The 22,701-nt window shown below is 36.7% G+C and overlaps 1 protein-coding gene across 1 annotated transcript in view; it reads left to right on the top strand.

Annotated features, from left to right (window-relative positions):
* The window catches only part of TM9SF2 (transmembrane 9 superfamily member 2), a 58,014-nt gene that overhangs the window by 20,166 nt on the left and 15,147 nt on the right, over window positions 1-22,701 (top strand). The window contains exons 4-11 of the mRNA XM_032402690.1: window positions 655-782; window positions 4,905-5,034; window positions 6,099-6,223; window positions 7,987-8,098; window positions 9,367-9,446; window positions 10,209-10,317; window positions 16,948-17,080; window positions 20,122-20,241. Coding sequence (XP_032258581.1) covers window positions 655-782; window positions 4,905-5,034; window positions 6,099-6,223; window positions 7,987-8,098; window positions 9,367-9,446; window positions 10,209-10,317; window positions 16,948-17,080; window positions 20,122-20,241 — 937 coding nt within the window. The remainder of the gene's footprint in view (window positions 1-654; window positions 783-4,904; window positions 5,035-6,098; window positions 6,224-7,986; window positions 8,099-9,366; window positions 9,447-10,208; window positions 10,318-16,947; window positions 17,081-20,121; window positions 20,242-22,701) is intronic.

Genomic DNA, 22,701 nt, shown 5'->3' with positions numbered 1-22,701 from the left:
TAATAAAGTAAACTTATATTATGAATACCATTATTTTTACACACATGAAATAAGTCCTAGACTCCAAAATTGGAGGAATCCTTAGTTTTTTAACTTTTAAATTATCCATTACTATTTGTTTCAGTTTTATTATTAAATAAAATCCTGAAAATTGACAGCCTTTTCAAATGTGAGTAAAAAGAATCATGTTTACCCTGATTTTTAGACATCCAAGTCTGACTTTTTCTTGTATCATCATAGTCTGTTACTGCTGAATCTCTCTTACCTGGCACAAGGGGGCACTTAATAAATATCCATCAAATGAATATATGGACATAGAAACTTGTCTGCTTATTACTAGAAAGACTGATGTTCCATTTTGTTCTGCATGTAGTTTTTTTCCCCTTCTCGGATTCAGTTACATTTAAAAGGTGGGTGGATTGAAATTACCAAAAATAAAAATAAAAACTATTACTTATCAAAAGAAAAATTGATTTAAATTTTTAGAGAAACAGTAAGATTAAAATTTAAATGTGATTGAGCAATGAGAAATTTAAAAATATTATCAATATTAGTGCATTGAAGTAACTTAAGGAGACTAGTACTTTTACTCATGGCATAAGTGTGAAGGACCTAGATATTTTTTAATTTGCTTTTCACTTTATTTTAATACAGTTTACATTTAATAAGGAGGAGACCTGCAAGCTTGTCTGTACAAAAACATACCATACAGAGAAAGCTGAAGACAAACAAAAGTTAGAATTCTTGAAAAAAAGCATGTTACTGAATTATCAACATCACTGGTAAGACATGGAGATTTTAGACTTTTGTTATTTTCCTTTCCTAGATGCCACCTGTTTCATTGAATGTATAAATTACTTCATTAACTCTATAAAACATAGCAAATCAGTTGATTTCCCTTTTTTGTTGCTAGTAATAGCATGAAGTATGACTTCCACTTGCCAAGGATTACTAAGGTTGATGGCTTATAATATCATCTCTTAACTGCTTAGATTACTGTAATATTTGGTACTTCTTTTGGTACATAGACGTGGTACGTAGGGCACCCTTCTTTTTCATATGTAGTTAACAAGAGCATATTTATGCTTTGAGAAAAGGACCTGGATCGGTCATCTAGAAAAATACTGTTATTTTATACTTGTAGGCCATGAAAGAGACCATGGGAAAACAAACTTAAACTATGTTTGATGTTTGATAAATAGCATCTACTGCAAATAAAACACTTGAATTTTGAGTAACCTGTTTTAATTTTACACACATGGTGTTACACTAACTAGGTCTTTACCAGTTTGTGTTGTAATCAAAAAGCATGTAAACCTATTTTATTTTTGCTTCTAAAGTAGTATCGACTCAAAAAAATAAAAGTAGTATCGAGTCATTATACAGAATTCAAATGTGGAATATTTAGAAAAGGGTCTAAGGAGCCAACTTTTCAAGTGTAATCATTATTATTCTTCCAGATAATTTTGCTGACAAATGCCTTTATTCTATGTGGAGTCCTAACTTACAAATGTTTTGCCTCTTCAAAAAAGTATAAGGTGTTGGAGGTAGTGAACAGAAAGACTGTCTTCATGTACTTCCTCTTGAATGTTTGTCCTATCAGTATCTCAGATTGACTCATTTGCCCACACTGAGGGAGGTTAGGAAACATTGATCTCAGTTTGACATGCCCAGATCCTATGGTTCAAAACTATGCTTGGAGCCTATCATTCTGTCCCTTCCCCTTCCATACACACAGAACAAAAAAGTCCTAGGGAGGGGCAGCCTTGGGTCACTTACCCATCCACGAACTAGTCTGTGATTAGGGGGATTTACTCTGATTGGCCAGATGGGTAGAATCTGGTTCAGTCTGCTAAACCATATAGGAACAAGTTTCTCATAGCAGGGCACTGTTAGAATAAGGAAGGAAGGAAACTTGCCTGATTACACTTGTGTCATCTTCTTCCTCATGTGACCCTCAGTGTAAATAGGAACTTGAAATCTCCTCATTTCTTTGGTTTCTAGTAAGCCAAGAGCTTTTTTCTTCTAGGCTACTGTGAGAATACCATGTAATTGCTGAATCAGTATAACTTGGGGTACATTTGTTTATTCATAAATAATTGGTGCTTTTTCTTTGCTTCAGATTGTTCTTTAACGGTCTTCAAAATGATACCTAAGGCTCAGTTCTTAAATAGTTTCATGTTAGCCCCATCCACCCCCATTTACTCTAACAGCTACTCATTTGTTGGTGGAATGAAAGAATGGCTCTTCAGGCTTACAGGTTATTTTTAGCTATTTCTTCTACCCTCTGTTCTTAGAATACTGTTTAGAGGCTTGCTCCTAAAGGTACTAGAAAACACCTCCCCTTCAGTAGTTTCCTCACGGTAAAGTATTTAGAAATATTTTTAGCTGATTCATGACACAATTAATATAGGTACTATTTTGATGCCAAAATGCATATAATAACAAGAATAAATCATTTAAAATAGTTTATGAAGTTAGAAAGCATTTGATAATGAAATTGACTCAATAATTTGTGATGGGTGTGAAACTATATTCTGCCTAAAAAACTTGAAACTTGCTGGGGTTTTCCCCATGACATTTTTAACCGTATTACCTTTCAAATGATTAGAGTGACTGAATATTAGCTAATGCAGCAACCCATTATAGAGAACAGTTAATTAAGAATAGTTAATTTTCTCATCTAAATTAATGAATACTTGAAATTCTTATTTGGAATGTTAGAATACAATTTGAGGATCTTCTTGGCTTACTCTGTCAATAACCTAAGCTACTTCTTGATTTTTGAGAATGACTAATGTTTTGATCTTAGCGCCAGACACTTGAATTCCTTTCAACTCTACTCTGCATGGTTTGTAACTATACATCTTGCCAAGTTTCTAGATGTTCGTGACATTTCATTTATAAAAGTAGTATTATAAAGCTAGTTACCACAGTATTTAAATTTTTTAGGTTCATAGCTTATTGGACAGAGAGGGGTCTTTGAAGATATTTTAGTCAAGTGGGTTCCAATCCTGGATCCCAGCAAGCTAGCGGGGGGGGGGGGGGAATGATATGCTGTTTTCAAAAATTCGAAATCCTAGCAGTGTAAATGTACACTTGTTAAAACTACAGAGAGTAACTTAAATGCCAAGTTTCTTTGCTTTTGGCTACAATTTTCTGAATGCATTGTGGTAACATGGGTTATTCCATTCTGATCAGAAACTCTGGGAATTTAATTTATTGGGGAAATGAGTTATAAATAGATGAGATTTCATTAACAGAAGTGTTTCAGATGGAGTCCATGGAAGGTAGAGGAAAATAATGGAAAGGAATCCTTGATGGTTAAAAAAAAAAACGGGGCCATTCAACCTTTATCCTTTTGAGTCCTTTTTTTTTCACTGTATCAGATAGAAAATAAGATTTTTAGTATTTTTGGTGTTGTATATTCAAATAACTAACTCGCTAACTTACTAGCAAAATTTAAAGAATTTAATTTTTATTTACTCAACTTATTAGCAAGGGAGTAATTGAAAATTATATTCTTTAAATTTTCTTATATTTATTTCCAAGTGTTTGGGGTTTTTTTGTCTGTTTGTTTTGTTTTGTTTTTTGTTTTTTAATGCTTCCTATTGCCAGGAAAAGGTTATTGTGTCAAGGCATCATATAAATGATAAGCTTAGGATGCTTGCTTTTAAAAAGTCTAAATTGCTCCTTAATTTCTCATTTTGTAACTAGCACTATAATTTTTATGTAGTACTTTCTCTACTATGATAGTTTAAAGGTATTATAATTAATATATTGCTAGTATATATTCATTGATTGAACTTCATTCTCTAAAAAATTAAAGCAATTAACTGATTGTTTAAGCCTCTAAAAAATCTGAATTATTTATTTTATGTAGCATTGCTTTATGCTTCTAATATTTTATAGCCTTTTTCATGGGAACTACTGGCCTGCTGGTTATAATAATAAGCAACTTAATAGTGTAGGTGATTCTAAAATTTGGTATATTGGGTACTATTAAATAGCATTTAAATGTGACGAGACATGTTTTATTAGGTCATTAATGTATACCTTGGGTGCATATAGAATCATAATTTTACTTCCTAAGGCATACATTAATTAACAAATAAAACATGCCCTGGAGTGTTGTCTTATGACTGTAATATAGCCAGTATATTTTAGTAATTTTTTTAATTTGTATCCTGTAGTGTGCTCTTGGCATAGGGGACCACATGCCCGGACTTTAATGTAGTTAGACAATGCTACACAACCTTATTCTTTACTTATTCTTTATTTTTATCCCTTAAGTTCTTTTTCACTATAGAACTTTTAAATTTTGTTTCTCTAGTTTTATAGCAACATTTCTTTTAGACAAAAGTTGGATTTACACAGCTTTAATAGATAATACTATAATTTTCACTCTTTTCACCTGGCCCTTAAGTTAAATATTTTCCCATCTTGCAGTTATGTTCCTCTCCTTTTTATTGAATTACCAAGTAATAAAGGACATTTGCTTCTATACTGTTCCATCAGATTATTCCCAAGGAACTAGATACATTGCTTTGCACCTGACTTAGAGCTTTGAGTATTTTGCTAAAGGTAAACTATACTTATGTATCTAGATAATGATATTGTTAAATTAGCAACTGCAGTAAATTAATTTATAAAATTCCCTTTCCTATATACATTTATAGTTTCAAAGAAGCTATAAAATTTTTTTCTTCACTGTAGTGTATCAAATATTGACATAATGCTGTTGCTTATGAAATATACCACATCTTATCAAAATTCTTTTATTGTAGTTTTGACATCTTAAGGCATTTATAGACATTTAAATTTTATGAAGTGGTAACACGGCTTTGGGCACTATTTCTTAGTCATGTTCGACGATTTCTAACTTGACTTATTTCTGTGCATAGGATTGTGGATAATATGCCTGTAACATGGTGTTATGATGTTGAAGATGGTCAGAGGTTCTGTAATCCTGGATTTCCCATTGGCTGTTATATTACAGATAAAGGCCATGCAAAAGATGCCTGTGTTATTAATGTAAGTTCATGAAAAACTCTGTGCTACTTTTTTTAAAAATGGTTTTTTGGTATGGAAGGATTCAGTCTTTACCTGGACAAAATTTGTTATAGTCATTGGATGAGTATAATTCAGATGTTCTGAAGCACAACTACTTAGACCTTAAATGTAGGCCAGATTAACAATGTATAAATTTAATTCTAGAACTAAAATAATTCAGATTTAGTTCAGTATTCACTGAAAGTGTCTGTTATGTGCTAAGCACTATGCTAAGGGCTGGGACTTTGTATGTTCTGACTCTATTAAAAGTTAGACTCATAAATCTTACATATATATTTTTAAAAGTAGATTAGTGGAGTACCAGAAAGACCTCATTATAAGTTCATGAAGTTTGTATTACAAATTTAAGTCCATAAAATATTATATTGCAGAAGTTTGGTATTACACCTATTTTTTTAAAAGGTAAATGCCTTTATGGCCATTCTTTTATATTTAAAAATGATAGTAAAGTGAAGATGTTAATAATAGAAAGTATTAAAATTATTGGGAATATATATTAAATGTTGTGTAATCAGGTCAATCAAGTTTAATCTCTTAATTAATATGACTTGATGGTAGAAGTTAGCATAAGCTTGATCATGAAACTGGTTACATTGGCTAATGCTTCTGGGACAGTTGACCAGAAACACTTAAATAATTTAAGTTATTGGTTTAGTCTGGTTATAAAACTTCCAAGGAGGGAAAGTGTTGAAATGTGTAAGATCTAGCATGCTCATAACATGTAATATTTTAAAATTTATTTTGTTAGTTTTATCGTAAGTGGAAAGATAGAAAATATTTGATACACATCTTTTTAACAGGTACCTACTTTTATGTAAGAATTAAGGCATTAAAGAAACCTAATTTGTACTCTGCCAATTAGTTGTGGCTTATAGAGAGTTTAAGCTTAAAACATAAAGGTTTTTTTATGGGGAAGGATTAAAACTCTGTCTAAGCTCAAATTTTCCTCCTTGTTGTGCCTCATTTTAAAGTTTTGTTTTGACTCTTGTATAGCCAGTTTTCTACCTTTAAGTTCTGTTCCATAGTCAGAATTCCATGAAAGAGATACGTTTTACATCTTCAACCATGTTGACATCAAAATATACTATCATGTTGTTGAAACTGGGTCCATGGGAGCAAGATTAGTGGCTGCCAAACTTGAACCAAAAAGGTAACTATACAAAACAGGTAAATAAATGTGGGGGTGCCTGTCTGGTTCAGCCGGAAGAGCACGTGGCTCTTGATCTTGAGGTTGGGAGTTGGAACCCCACGTTGGGTATAGAGGTTACTTAAAGGGGGGCACATGGCTGGCTTTGTCAGTGGAGCATGCAACTCTTGATCTCAGGGGCATGAGTTCAAACCCCATTTTGGGCATACAGCTTACTTAAAAAAAATAAAATGAAAAGAAATAAAAAGAAATTAAAAAGTAAGTAAATGCGAGTAAAATTATTCCCAAAGAATAAATATTTGGGGCCTAATTAACTTTTTCTTTAATCAGTATTCTGACATATAATCTGGCATTTCAGGATTGATTTTACTAAAACTCTCTTTGGTGTGATTGGTTATTGTGTTGTGGGTTGTCCAGAGAAATCATACAGATATTTTTTTTCCTGTTAAGGTAAGTGGTCAAGCCAAAGTGCCTTTTTGTTTTGTTTTTTAATCAGGAAGTTTTGACACCTTTGCTGTGTCAGCTTGGAGTGGAGAATGTGAGTGGTTGGGACAGTGTTTTCTTTTATAGTGGGAAAGCATTGCCTCTAATATTTTGCAACTTGACCTCTCATTAGAGGCCCAAATGAGCTGATTTTTTTTTTTTTTAAGATTTCATTTTTTTAAGTAATCTCTATACCCAACATGGGGCTTGAACTTAGAACCCTGAGATCAAGAGTCCCACACTCATCTGACTGAGCTAGCCGGGTGCCCCCTCAAATGCGCTGATGAGTGCTATCATTTCTAAAATCTCCACGCACTGTTAGATGCCATTGTGTGAGAAGTCACTGAAAGAGCATTTCTTCCAGTTGTCAGTATTTTTAGTATGAAAGTACTTGTCTTTTTTTGATTGAGTATTCCATTTTTTTTTTCATGTTTCCCCACACCCCCCTCCACCTCACCATTGAATTAGCCTTTTTCCCATGCCACTGCTGGTAAAGAAATGCATGCCAGGGTGCCCGTGCGGTTCAGTTGGTTGAGCCTGGGACTCTTGATTTCGGCTCAAGTCGTGGTCTCAGGGTCATAGGATCCAGCTTTGTGTGGGGCTCCATGATCAGCGCTGAGTCTGCTTGAGATTCTTTCTCTCCCCCTCCTCCTCATCCTGCTCTCACGTGCACACTGTCTCTCAAAATAAAATAAATAAAATCTTTAAAAAAAAAAAAATCCGTCTCTCTCTGCCCCTCCCCCCGTCTCATGTATGCACTCTCAAAAAAAAAAAAAATGCATGCCATTATAAGATGGCAGTTAATTTAAACTCCCTCAGTGTTTGTTTTTGTTTTTTTAAGATACTTACTTTGGAAAATGTATTTCAGAGAGAGCCCACGCTCGTGAGATGGGGGAGGGGCAGAGGGAGAGGGAGACAGACTCCATGCTGAGCAGGGAGCCAGATGTAGGGCTTGATCCCAGGACCCTAACATCATGACGAGCTGAAATCAAGAGTTGGACGCTTAACCAACTGAGCCACCCAGATGCCCCTTTTTTTAAAAGATATTTAATGCTCTTCAAGTATAGTGCTTTCAAAAGTTTCTAATTTTGAATAATAATTTCTTACACATACCTATAACTAAGTCCATTATTTATATGAAGTAAATATTTGTACTATTAAATGTGACAGGAATAATTTTGCCTTTGACTATAGTAGCACTGTAAAATATATAGAGTCTCTAGTCTTTACCCCATTTTTAAAAACTACTTTATCAGCATCTTGCCAAAATGTTTCCTCCACAGCTTCAAGCATACCCATATAGATAAACCGGACTGCTCTGGACCCCCCATGGATATAAGTAACAAGGCTTCTGGGGAGATCAAAATTGCCTATACTTACTCTGTTAGCTTCCAGGTGAGTTTGTTTTTATCTCTAGTATAACTCAGAAATTGATTTTAAATTCATACTACTTAAACTAATTAAAAATATTAATGATTAACCTTGTCACATAGATAAGCTTTTGGTGAGCTGATTTGGAATAGTTTGTCAGTGCACCAGGCAACATAATCACACTCAAAACTAAGTCTCCATTTAAATGAGAAGTATAGTAAATTGGAGAATTGAACCTGATTAAATGTTAAGTCATAAGAGATACATAAAAGACAAAATGTAGAAAATAGGCATAGATAATGGTATGAAAATGTCAAAGAATTATGTAACAAGCATTTGGGAAAGCAACATTCTTTTAAAGTCTGAATTAGTATAAACTTTAATGGAGTGTTCCCTGATAGTAGATGATTTATATAGGTTCTTAGGGAATTCAAGGGAGTGTTTTCATTAGTGGAGAAGTTTCTTAGGAGGAAAGTACAAGTTCACTTTATGAGAATCTGAGGCACTATTCCACCTCTACTTCTTTTTCTTTTTTTTTTTTTTTTAAAGATTATTCTTTAGTGTGCATGTCAGAGGGAGGTGGGTAGAGGGAGAGAAGCAGACTCCACATTGAGTGCGGAGCCCGACGCAGGGCTCAATCTCACCACCCTGAGATCACAACCTGAGCCCAAACCAGGAATTAGACACTTAACCGGCTGTGCCACGTAGGCCCCTCCACCTCTGTTTTTAATAAACTGTCTTGGCGATCAAGTATAGTTGTGATGTTTACTCTCCCCTGTATAGTGTGTAATTTTGCAAACCTAGGGCAAAGAATACTATGTATTTCTTTCTAGGTATTAAGAGCTCATTGTGGGTGACACCTGCCAGATGCTCAGTTATGACTGTAGTGCCTCATGAGCATAGATGGCATCAAAGAGAATAAAAAATACATTATACCACTCAATTTTCTGAAAAAATTAGTATAGTTCTAAATTTTGATATCTAAAGTAAACTTTTGTTAAAATTTAAAGCAAGACTTCAAAAAAATACAGGTAACTAGGTACTTTTAGGAACTCTTTTATTATTTGTTATTTACTGCTGAAACTCATGACTAATCCAAGTTATGATAATGAGAAATTACATTCATTAACTGAAAGGGAGGTCAGGCTATGAGTGGAAATGTTTGGATTCTTAATATATTTTGTCAGCAAATGCTTATTTATTTTTTGGTTGGTTGTTTTTTTTTGTTTTTTTGTTTTTTTTAGCAAATGCTTATTTGAAGAGTTTTGTTTTCTTTTGTTTTATCTCCCTAGGAAGATAAAAACATCAGATGGGCATCCAGATGGGACTATATTCTGGAATCTATGCCTCATACCCACATTCAGTGGTTTAGGTAAGAGTACAGAGTTAATCCACTTTATGCTCTGGGCTTACTCTATGTTTTGTCCCTTTGAACATCTCCTTCATTCTCTAATCCTCTCTAGATCTCCAGAAGTCTGGGCTTTTGAATTGTGTTCAGTCTGGTCAGGTCACTGTTCGTGAGTCAGGCGAGGTCACCCAGTTATTTAGAGTCCCATTTCTTTATCTGGAAATACCTGCCTCACGAAACTGTCCCTGAGGATTAATGGAGAATGAATGAAACAGAACATTTGAGCATCTTACCTGAAGTGGAAGAAGCTACTGCTCATGTTACGACTATTTATTTATTATTATTATTATTCTCTTCAGAGCATGATTCAATTTTTATCTGGAGAGCTGTTCGTGGTGCCGTCACTTTCCTTTTTCTGCTTTGTTGACTAGCTTTTGACACTCGTTAACTTACTGAGTAAATTTGTTTGTCATAAATTTCTTGAGGATACAGACCTTTGTTGATCCCTGCAGCTTGTGTTGCATTTATTTGGGCATAGTACTTATTTAATAATGTTGACCACACATAAAAAAATTCTAGTTCTTAACAGATTATGATGAGATTATTATGATAAGTATATAAAGTTATGTATCCACCAGAAGGACACGTAATAGAACAAAGCTCATTGAATCTCTTGGATTTTAGGTCAAAGTTCGATTTTGATCAATACTGTTTTAATGTTACTGATGAAATATTTTAAAAAGGTAATTAAGCTGCAGATTAATCCTGACGTGTTTATTTCTACAGCATCATGAATTCCCTGGTCATTGTCCTCTTCTTGTCTGGAATGGTGGCTATGATTATGCTACGGACACTGCATAAAGATATTGCCAGATATAATCAGATGGATTCTACGGTGAGTGAAACATTTGACCTGCTAAGGATAGTCTTTATTTAGTTCTTTGGAAAAAGTTGAAATAATGGCTTTAGACAGAATCTTTCTTCTTAAAAGTTATCCTGAATTCACCTTTTCAAATAAGAAAGTGATCCTTAAGAATTGGTATTCTCTAGAACTGTAGTCGCTCCAGCGTTCAGAGCTGCACTGTTCACAGCTCCATCTGTGTTAGTGCGTTGGTGCGGAGTGAGTGTAGGTGCCCAGCTCCGGGTCTGTCCCCTGTTCTCACGGACATGCTGTCAGCTCTCAGATTTTCCATTCCCAGCCTGCACCCGACTCGTGAAACAGCAAAGTTGAGTGGGATAACTCCTAAGCAGTTTTTATTTGTGTGTGTGTTTAGCTTTTTAAAATTAATTTTCACTGAATTTTATCATTTTAGCCTTTTGATATATTCAAAGTAATTTAATGTCCCAATCTCATTTATTCTCAAAACACTTAAAGTTACATAATGTTATACATTTTATACTTTTTCATTGTATAGCAGCTCTTTGATAAAATTTCCACAAGAATCATAGTGACTTGTAATGAATACAAAAAACTCAGATTTTATTGCTTTCTTTTCCCTGACTTCTTAGTCTTTTCCCCATAACTTTTCTGTCCTAATCAGAAAAAGAACATACTAATGTTTATAAGCTTTTTAGCATTTCTACGCTACAGTCTCTTTTCCATTATTTTTACTGATTATTAAATATTTTATTAAAATAATTTCAAAATACTCTTCATAATTGGCAATTTCAAATGCTATTTTCTTCTTCATTTGTACCAAGGTGCCGTGGGACAGAGGCCGTGGTACCCTGCTTCCCCTCTTGCTCCCATTCCTTTTTCCTCCCTTACTGTAGTGGTCCGAGCAAGTCTGTTCAGACATAACTCAGATCATTCACTCCTGCTCACAGCTGTCCAGTGGCTTCCCATTTCACTCAGAGTGAAAGCCAGAGTCTTCACAGTGGTTTGTAGGCCCTACAGTGCCCCCTTGGAGCTCTGCTCCAGCCATACTGGCTTCCTTAGTATTCCTCAGACATGTCAGGCATGGTCTCACACCTCCGGCCTTTACACTTGCTTTTCTCTCTGCCTCAGACGTTACTTACTCCCTCAGGTATTTACATGGCTAGCTCCCTTACCTACTTAGTCATTACTGAAATAGGATCTTCCCAGTGAGACCTTCCTGACCATCAAATTAAAATTGCACCTTTCTGGCCCCATACACATCCATACCTTCTAAGTTTTCTCTGGAGCACTTATCACCATCTAATGTACTCTACATTTTACTTACTTGTTCTGTTAGTTGTCTGCCTTCCCAGTGAGAACACGTATGCAAGAGGGATTTTTCTGTTATACTCACTGTAGTATCTCTGGTGTTTTAAACAGTGCTGTGCTTTTATAGTTGGTGCTCAGTAAATGTTTGTTGAATGAATGAGTCATTCTCTTTTTTTTTTTTCTTTTCTTTTTTAAATTTTATTTTATTATGTTAATCAGCATACATTACGTCATTAGTTTTTGATGTAGTGTTCCATGATTCATTGTTTGTAGTGCTCCATTCAGTACGTGCCCTCTTTAATACCCATCACCAGGCTAACCCATCCCCCCACCTCCCTCCCCTCTAGAACCCTCAGTTTGTTTCTCAGAGTCATAGTCTCTTATGGTTCGTCTCCCCCTCCGATTTCCCCCCCTTCATTTTTCCCTTCCTGCTATCTTCTTCTTCTTCTTTTTTTTTTTTTTAAACATATAATATATTATTTGTTTCAGAGGTACAGATCTGTGATTCATTAGTCTTACACAATTCACAGCACGAATGAGTCATTCTTTGATGTACTAGCCTTGTTGATGCGTTGCTGGGCTCATGATAGGTAAAAAGGTATCCAAGGACTATCTTCCAACTCCACCCTACCCCCCACAAAAGTGAGCTGAGACCAGAGCAGGAAACAATGCAAGCACAAGAGGATGGAGTTCTCCTTTGAGTCAGTCCTTATATAAAGTAACCAACTGGGAGACTAAACTTTGGGTCACTAACAAGGGAGCTGAACCTCAAGTCTCCTCCTGTATTAAGCATGGATTCTTGAAGGGGAGCAAAATGATTCTAAGTTAGCAAGTGCCTTCTGATTCTTGGCAGAATCAAGTAGGAATCCTTTGGGGTAAAGTCTCCCAAATTTAGGTTTGTAGAATTCCCCCAATTTAAGATCAATAAAATATGATCTAGGGGCGCCTGGGTGGCCCAATCAGTTGAGCATCTGACTTTTGATTTCAGCTCAGGTCATGATCTCAGGGTCATGAGATTGAGCCTCATGCTGGGCTCTGTGCTCTGCGGGGAGTCTGCTTGGGATTCTCTCTATTCCTCTCCCTCTGCTCCTCTTCCCCCTTCGCTAAAATAAATAAATAAATCTAAAAAAAATGATCTATTAGAAATTCACAAAAATTTACAGTAAGCAACATGTTTAGAACCCCCTGAAGATTTCAGATACTACAACCCTTAATTACAGAGTATAAAGTATATGAAAAAATAAGAGGAATATTTAGATAAAGGAAACATGGTGTGTCCCAAGCAGAAGAAATAAAAAGAAATCCACATCTAGATCAACTGTGACAAAACCATAGAACACCAGAGAAAAAAGATCTTAGAATCAGGCAGAGGGGGGAAAAAAAATTCGAGCATCTGCAAAAGAAAAACAGTTAAATTGGAAATGGAAGCTCAGAGACAAAACATCTTAAATCAGTGAGAGAAATTAACTGTTTACATGGAATCATGTACCCAGAGAAGGTATCTTTCCAGAATAAAGGTGAAATACCTTTTTCAGATGAACAGAAATAGTGGACCACAGACCGTCACTGAAGGAATATCTATAGAAGTAAACTTTAGCAGTGAATCAGTCAATCCATCGATCGATCAGACCTGAAGAAATTTCTATAGAAGTACTTTAGCAGAAAATAAATAAAAACCAATCCCAAAGAGATAATTTAGAAAAATGGGTGAACAAAAAGATTCCAAGTAAACATTTTCTGTTTATAATAATAATGAGTCTAAAAATTTGGAGATTAACAAAAGTGTATCAGCAGAGAAAAAACAAATTTGATGTATAGTATTGGATAAAGTGGGTGGCCATCTGGTTAAAAAATAAGGTAGATTCCAACCTTATTCCTTATGTTAAATGAAAGTGTGAAACTGTAAAATACTAGGACACATGAGAAGTTATTTTTAAATCTTGGAGAAGGGTAGAATTTTTTAAGTATCACAGAGAGCCAGAAGTTATAAAAGAAATGATTGCTCTATGATTACTCTGTCAAAAAACATTTGAATAGGAAGAAATACCATTAAGTAAAAAGATAAAAGTCAAATGGGAAAATATTTAACACATGTAACAAACAAAAAGTTAATTCCTCATAAATAAAGAAATCCTAAAATCATTACAAAAACAATCATCAGCCCAGTAAGAAACCAGGCATGGTACATGAAAAGAGAGTCCATTAAAAAGAAACACAAGGGGGCGCCTGGGTGGCTCAGTTGGTTAAGCGACTGCCTTCGGCTCAGGTCATGATCCTGGAGTCCCGGGATCGAGTCCCGCATCGGGCTCCCTGCTCGGCGGGGAGTCTGCTTCTCCCTCTGACCCTCACCCCTCTCATGCTCTCTCTCTCATTCTCTCTCTCAAATAAATAAATAAATAAAATCTTTAAAAAAAAAATAAAAAAAGAAACACAAGGGACGCCTGGGTGGCTCAGTCTGTTAAGCGTCTGCCTTCAGCTTAGGTCATGATCCCAGGGTCCTGGGATCGAGGATCGAGTCCCGCATCGGGCTCCTTGCTCAGCGGGGAGCCGGCTTCTCCCTCTGCCTGCAGCTCTGCCTACTTGTGCATGCGCACACTCCCTCTGACAAATAAATAAAATCTTTAAAAAGCAAACACAGATGGTTCTTAAACATATAAAAAGATATAACATCATTCATAATATGAGAAATGCAAAATAAAACTGCAGTGCAAGATTGTTTGCTCCTCTGGCGCACTGGCAGCAATTAAAATGTTTGATGATGTGTTGGTGGATTGAGGACGTGAGCACTTTGATACGTAGTTTATGAGAATGTAAATTGGTGTAACTTATGAAAGGCACTTTGGCAATATTAGTTTATAATGTAGATAGTTTGACCCAGCAATTCAGTTCTTAGAAACTAACTTGGATGCAAAGGTTTTTATTATTACTGCTATTTTTTATTTTAAAACAATATATTATTGCTTATAATAACTAAAGATTTTAAGAAACTCAAATACTCATTAATAGGGGACTGATTTTATAAATTATGGAATGTCCCTGCAGTAGAATACTATGTAATCATTAAAAAGAATGAGGCAATTCTGTGTATACGAATGTGGAGGCATCTCCTTATTATTAGACTAAAACAGCAAGATGTGAAATAATGTGTATAATATGCTACCATTTATGCAAAATGAGAAAAGGTATTCATGCATTTCCTTATGTATGAGTAGAGTATCTCTGCAAGGATAGTAAGAAACTCGTCACATTTGTTTTCTCCAAAGAAAGGGTACCTGGCCCTTTATGGAAAACTTAGTTTTTACTTAACTCTAAATTTTTTAGTGCTTATTCAGTAAAAAAGTAATCAGAAATGGTGCCTCGTCTGTAATACTACCCCACCTAAAAGAAGAGGTGAATGTACTTTTTTCCCTCATACTTTTAATGTAAACATTCACAGAAGCACAGAGATTAGTATACCCATCACCCTGGTCCAACAGTTCTCAGCTCATGTTTAGTCTTTTTTAGAATCCCACCAGTTCCTCCCTTTCAGTTGTTTAAAGTCAGTCCCAAATGTAATTTTATTTAATCCATTTAGAACCCATGTGCTTTTTTTTTTTTTAAAGATTTTATTTATTCATTGAGACACAGAGATACAGAGAGAGAGAGAGAGCACGAGCAGTGGGAGAGGCAGAGGGAGAGGAAGAAGCAGACTCCCCGCTGAGCCAGGAGCCTGATGCGGGGCTCGATCCCAGAACCCTGGGATCATGACCTGAGCCGAAGGCAGACGCTTAACCATCTGAGCCACCCAGGCGCCCCATAGAACCCATGTACTTTTAATAAAACTTCAGTTTGTACATTCCTCAAAAATGACCAAGTAGAGTGTAAATCCATGGTGTCTATGAAAGTATTTTGATTTTTACTATTGCCTTATATTAGCCATTATAAGAGCAGGATTAGTACCTATATAAAAGTTTCCATGTTTCAAATTCCAGTTGATTTATATTTACTAAAAAATATGTGTAAATGTAACATATTATCAGTAGCATTGTCTGTTGCTCACAAAGGTAGAAGTTTGGGAATTTGGGGTAGAGGTGAGATGCATCCTGAAGGAAATGTCAAGAAATGAGGCTGAAAAAGTAGCGGGGGTCAGAGTCTGAAGGACTTGTAACTAATACAGTTTGAAGGTCACAGGGAAGCTCTTAAAGAATTTTAAACAGCACTGCATAGCCAGGTTTGTGATGTAGGAAAATCACTTTGAATATTATGTGGAGCATCATTCAGAGCAGGGCAAGATTGAAGGTACAGAAACCAGTCCAGGGGTGATTATGGAACTCCCAGAGATAGGATGGTGGCAGGAAAGAAAAAAAGGAGCTGGACAGACAGATACAGCGGGTGTTTAGAAGGCGGGATGGAATACTGTTTGGTTGACTATGGAAAAGGTGGAAGAGGGAAAGAAAATAAATGACCCAGTGTTTCTGGTCCAAAACACCCAGTTGGTTAAAGGACCCTGCTGGATGCTGTATTGAGAAGTAACTGAATAGAAGCAAGGGCAGGAACACAGAGGTCACTGTGGTGTATTACAGTAGCCAGGTAAGAGGTGATGACTTGAACCGGGGGCTAGTGTTGGGTTCTGCTGAAATATTTTGGAGGCAGAGCTGAAGATTTGTTAAAGGACTGTATTCAAGATGTGAAAAAAAGGAAGGACTCAAGGAGGATTCCAAGGTTTGAGGGACTGAACTGCTGGCCCGATGGAGCCGTTACTACTGGGGACTGGGGTGGGGCGGTGTTGTTGCTGCAGCAACAGGATAGGTGGGGAGAGAGCATCCATGCAGTTGTGGATGATTCTGCTCAGGGTGCTTGTTAACCAACCAAGTGGAGCTGTGATTAGGCAAATCGTGTATGTGTGTCTAGAGATCAGGGGAGCAGTTAGGGCTGGTGGCAAACTTACTCATATGCTCATAGCTAAGTCTACTATACCCAGCAAAGTAGCGGTGAAACCTAATACCATTCACTCATTTTGGATATTGGTGAAAGTAGATTGAAAAGGATGGAATGTGAGTAAAATTAAGTCATCAAGTTGGATCATAAAGCTTGACTATCACATTATTTTACATATCTTTTTGAAGTTTCTCAGTGTATTTTTATAGACCTTAACATACAACATTCCTTTAAAAGCAATTCAAGAAAACTATATAAAGCTCTGGGAGTCAAACTTCATAAAACTTTGGAATTGGAATAAATACTAACGTTCGTAAGTTTAAAAAAATTTTTCTGTATCAGCATATTCACCAGTGAACAAACTGTCTAGCTGTCCTGGTGATACCACATGTCAATTAAACAACTTCATTCCCTTTTTAGGAGGATGCCCAGGAAGAATTTGGCTGGAAACTAGTTCATGGTGATATATTCCGTCCTCCAAGAAAAGGGATGCTGCTATCAGTCTTTCTTGGATCAGGGACACAGATTTTAATTATGACTTTTGTGACTCTATGTAAGTATTCAATGAAAATTAAAAAGTAGAAAATACTTTTTCTAAATAATTACTTGAGAATCAGTTTTCCAGGGTGCCTGGGTGACTCAGTTGGTTAAGCATCCAACTCTTGATTTCAGCTCAGGTCATGATCTCCCTCTGTCCCTCCCCCTGCTTGCACACTCACGCGTTCTCTCTCTAAAATAAATAGATAAAATCTTAAAAACAAAAAACGTGGAAACTAGGTTTCCTAAGTGTAGCTAGGCTAGATTGTTTCTAAGAGTCCTTTTGGCTTTTAAATCTGTGTGCTTTGGCTATACATTACTTGGAGGCAGGGTTAGCTGTGCCGGAAAACTGACTTCACATCCCCCTTACAGCTGCATAGAGACCAAGCCTTTGTCATGGAGTTGGAGCTGAAGATGACTAGGTACCTGAAGACCATCTGGGTCTGAGTCTTGGTGGCTCGGAACGAGGGTCATGCAGGTTGCCTCTGCCACCCTACCAGGAGCAGTATGATTAGGATTCCAAGACGTTTTTGGCTTCCACTGAGAAAAAAAAAGGAGAAAAGGGAATGGGGCAGGAAGCTTTTTGTAGACCTTCCTCATCTTGGAAGGATTTAGGAAGCAAGGGAGAAATGTTATTACTTAAATTTTTGTCAGTTAAGACAGTCTTTTTTTTTTTTTTTTTAATAGCCCCTCCTCCCCCCGTAGAGTTATTGATCAGCCACAGGGGTGGTTCTGAGGCTGCTGTATGGGAATACAGTATTTCTGCAGTTTTCCTAATTGTAAGAGAAAAAAAGGTTTATGAATAGAGTTTTCTGAATTTTGCTTTTATTTTCCTTATGTTTCCTTTATTGGTGCCTTCTACTGATGAACAGTAACGAATTATTACTGGAAGAATTCAGAAATCCCTGACCTTTTAATAATTTTTTAATGAACATTTGTCCTTATGTTTGATTGCATATTAAATATGTAATACTAAAGTCATTTTATGTTAGTAAAATTATTCCACGTTTTTGTGATGGAAATATATAAATACTTTACAAAGAGGATTCTCACTTCCAAATGTCTGGCACCTGAATAAGTTTGAGAACCACTGATTTACACCTCAGGCTTACTTTGAAGACTAATCTGAAGATTAATTAGAACATGTATCTTTATCTACTTGGTAAGGAGATGCAGCTGTGATGAGTAGGCCTAGAATTCTTAAGTATATTATACCGAAAAGGGTAGGTTGGGAGAAGGCATCATGACAGAGGTTTGGACACAGCCAGAGGATAGCATGAAGGCATTAGATCCCCACAGAGCCAGGATAGAGCTAGAGCAGAGTGGATGCTTCAGGATAGAATTCTGCTTGAAAAAAAAATTTTTTTTTTAAAGATTTTGTTTATTTATTGGTCAGAGGGAGAGAGCACAAGCAGGGTGAGCGGCAGGCAGAGGGAGAAGCAGGCTCCCCACCGAGTAAGGAGCCCGATGCAGGACTCGATCCCAAGACCCTGGGATCATGACCCGAGCCAAAGGCAGACGCTCAACCAACTGAGCCACCCAGGCGTCCCCTGCTTGAAAATTTTATTGGGAGTTGCCTTCTGTCATCATCTCGTTCTTGTTGGGGGTCTGCTAGAAAGTGAATTCGTGAGGAAGGAAAGTTTCAGAGAGCCTAGGGATCATTTTCCTTAAATGTTCAAATATGAACTTTCTCCTTCAGAACAGTCCATTTCTCAGTTCTGGGGAGAATGCGGGGGATGCATTTTGGTTGAAATTCTGATAGGTCTTCTAAAGTTACCCTGGTTGGTTTCCTGCTTATGAGTTTCTCCTCTTGCCCCTTAGTCGGTGCTGATCAGGTATGGGTGGGCATGTGCTTGATTCTGTACACCACGGAAACACTGGGAACTTTCTTGTTCCTGGGATTAGAAAGCCACTTGGATTTCTTACTGAGCAAAGTCATAACTTCTGAATCCCAGCTTAAAACCAGGAATCTTTACAAATATAGCATTTTTATTCTTATTAGTCAGGTGGGTTATATAAGGAAGAACAAATAAAACCAACCAACTAAATAAAGGTAGAAGCCAGAATTTCCCCAAGTTATTGACCAAGTCCTTCAGTAACTTGTGTTCAGAAAGCTAATGGTACTATGAAATCTTTATTCTCTTGTTTTATTCATTGATTAGATTCTGTCTTGTCTTTTGTGTTTGAATGTTATAAGGTATTTTTTACCGCAGAGGACCCATTATTATTATTTTTTTTTTAGATTTTATTTATTTGAGAGAGAGAGAGAGAGAGAGCACAAGCAGAGGGAGAGGGAGAAGCAGACTCCCTGCTGAGCAGGGAGCCTAATGCGGGGCTTGATCCTGGGACTCTGGGATCATGACCTGAGCCACCCAGGCACCAACCCCCCCCAGTATTATTTTAAAGGGAACAAAAGTGGGACTATTTCATGGTGGGAATATCTTTATTCATATTAATTTTAAAAGGCTGTACTTGACAGGGCACTTGGGTAGCTCAGTCGGGTTAAGCATCCAACTCTTGGTTTCAACTCAGATCATGATCTCAGGGTCATGGGATCAAGCCCTGCATCAGCTATGTGCTCAGCACGGGGTCTACTTGAGACTCTCTTTCTCCTCCCCCCCCCCCTCTTTCTGCCCCTCCCCCAACTCATGCTCGCGCGCTCTCTCTCTCCCTCCCTCCCTCCCTCCCTCCCTCCCTCCCTCCCTCTCCCCCTCTCCCTCCCTCCTCCTCTCTCTCTTAAAAAAAAAAAAAGAAGAAGAAGCTGTACTTGAATCAGAAGAGCTAAAAGCACTCGTGAGCACCCAGTCAGCCTTCCCTGATAATAGGAAGGGTGGGGTTTTATGGACCCCGGCAAGAAATATTCAAAGTAGAGTTTGCTTTATTATCCTGTTGATGTAGTACCTTAAAATATTGCTAAGATTTAGTGTGACCGTATGATAAGACAGTATATTCATGAAATTGTATTTGGTTTCTTGTTTAAAAAATGAAAGCTGTCTTCTGTCACTTTAGAAAGGAAACAGTATTGAAATTTGTAACTTAAAATCACTTATTTTTTAGTTTTTGCTTGCCTGGGATTTTTGTCACCTGCCAACAGAGGAGCACTGATGACTTGTGCTGTGGTCCTATGGGTCCTGCTGGGCACGCCTGCAGGCTATGTCGCTGCCAGATTTTATAAGTGTAAGTAAGAGCGACCCTGACTGTCACGTCAGGGATCTCCTCTGCTCCATCACTGCACCTGAGCCAGTAGGTGATTTTCTCGAACCAGTATGTATCATAGGTACATATCTTTATATAAAAGAAGCTTGTGATGTGGATGACCATCCCTAGATTTTGTTAAAAAAGGTTTATACAGTGAGGTAAGCAAATTTAGGTGCTGCTTATCCATCATTCCCTCTATTCTTTTACTTTTAAGTTTTGACATAAGAGGTTTGGCTGAACAACTTAGATTGCTACATTCATAGAAATGTGTATAGACTAATAAAGGAAGATAATATGAGTATCACTGATTTATTAACTAAAATAAGTAATATATATAGTAATACCTTTTCTTAAATAAGAGAGGTCATGCTAAAGAGCCCTGATATAATTTAATTTGCTTTTATAATATAATTAGTTGCAATCTCTTGTATTCTTGCTTTCTAAAAGTAAAATAAAGTTCAGTGAAAAAAAGTGTCAGGGCCACAGGGTAAGGATGGGCTATGACTAGATGACTTGGAAAGCAGTTTTGCCAGGGTCAGTGAATGCCAGGGTTACTGTGGAATCCTGAAGTCTGTTGAGATGACCTCATAGGTAATCTGTAATTTAAAGTGACAGGGACAGGGAGGAGGTAAAAAACTCATGCTCTGAAAACTGTAAGACATTGATGAAAGAAATTGCAGACACAAACAAATGGAAAGATATACCATGCTCATGGATTAGAAGAATTAATACCATTCAAATGTCCATACTACCCAAAGCAATCTGCTGATTCAGTGCAATCCTTATCAAAATACTAATAGTATTTTTCACAGAACTAGAACAAATAAACCTAAAATTTGTATGGAATCAAAAAAGACCCTGAATAGCCAAAGCAATCTGAAGAAAGAACAAAACTGGAGGTATCACAATCCAAGATTTCAAGATAACACTACAAAACTGTAATAATTAAAACAGTGTGATACTGTCACAAAAATAGACACATAGATCAGTGGAACAGAATAAAAAGCCCAGAAATAAACTTACACTTATATGGTCAATGAATCTGTGACAGAGGAGGCAAGAATATACAGTGGGGAAAAGACAGTGTCTTTAAAAAATGGTGCTGGGAAAGCAGGACCACTTTCTTAAACCATATACACATATAAATGTAAAATGGATTAAATGTGAGACCTGAAACCATAAGCCCCTAGGAGAGAGCAAACAGGTACGTGATCTTTTACATCAGCCTTAGTGACACATCTGTGGATAGGTTTCCTCAGGCAAGGGAAACAAAAGCAAAAATAAACAATAGGAACTACACCAAAATAAATATTATTGTCCTTTTGCACAGTAAAAGACAAATATTTTATATGATTTTTTATATGTGGAATCTAAAAAACAGAAAAAACAAAAAAATAGACTCTTAAATACAGAGAACAAACTGGTGATTGCTAGAGAGGAGTTGGGTGGGATTTGGGCGAAATAGATGAAGGGAATTAAGATGTACAGACTTTCAACGTTTGTGGAAAACAAACGTTTTATTGACATCATTTCTTTGTCCTGGGTAAGTAATAGTAACTTTTCAGTAGTAACTTTCTTACATAGTCATAAAATTTAGTTCCCAAATTTTCGATCTCTTAAGTCTTGAATCTTCTCTGTCTCTAACAACAACTTTCAGTTATTAAATAAGTCATGGAGGTGAAAAGTACAGCATAGGAAGTGTAGCCAATAATACTGTTATATGGTGACAGTGACTACACTTTATAATGGTGAACACTGAGTAATGTATAGAATTGTGGAACTAGTATGTTGTACACCTGAAACTAATACTAATGTAACATTGTGTTAGTTATACTTAAATAATAAATTAGGGGGGAAAAAGTGCCCACCAAAGAAAAAAACAAAGACGGAAGATGAGACAGAGCTAAGGTTGATGTGAATAAGGTTTGGGGTAGAACACAGTCAGGGTACATACACATCCTTATAGTGAGGTTGGCTAGACCCAACCCCAAATAGAAGTATTAGTTAGACTTTGCCGTATACAGTGCTCCTGAAAACATGAAGTCCTATATGTATGTGTGTCTGTGTTTTACTCTTTGTGGATTTTGTCAGGGTTTTTTTTCTTTCTTTCTTTCCTTTCATCCTTTACTAAAGGACAGAGGATTGGTGTCATGTGTGTTTTAACGCATATGAGATGTGATTGGACCCCTGCCTCCCATGCAGCACTCTAGCTTTCTCAACTCTGCTAGCTTTCTTTCAGTTCCTCTGTCGGGCTGTGTACCTTCACATCTGCCTGAGGACTTCACCCCATGCTCTTCCCTTTGCTAGAAAGTTCCAGCTCATTCTCCCTCCCAGCCCAGACGCAACCATCTTTAACTCCTGTCTGTCCTTCAGATCTCAGCTGCACATTAATCAGGCAGAACATTCCAAGAGGTGCTGTCATGTGGCCCCAGTCACAAA

Source organism: Phoca vitulina, unplaced genomic scaffold (assembly GCF_004348235.1).
Source record: "Phoca vitulina isolate PV1807 unplaced genomic scaffold, GSC_HSeal_1.0 scaffold5, whole genome shotgun sequence".
NCBI classification, from domain to species: domain Eukaryota; kingdom Metazoa; phylum Chordata; class Mammalia; order Carnivora; family Phocidae; genus Phoca; species Phoca vitulina.
Note: the sequence above shows the minus strand (reverse complement) of the source record. Positions and strands in the feature narration are given on the sequence as shown.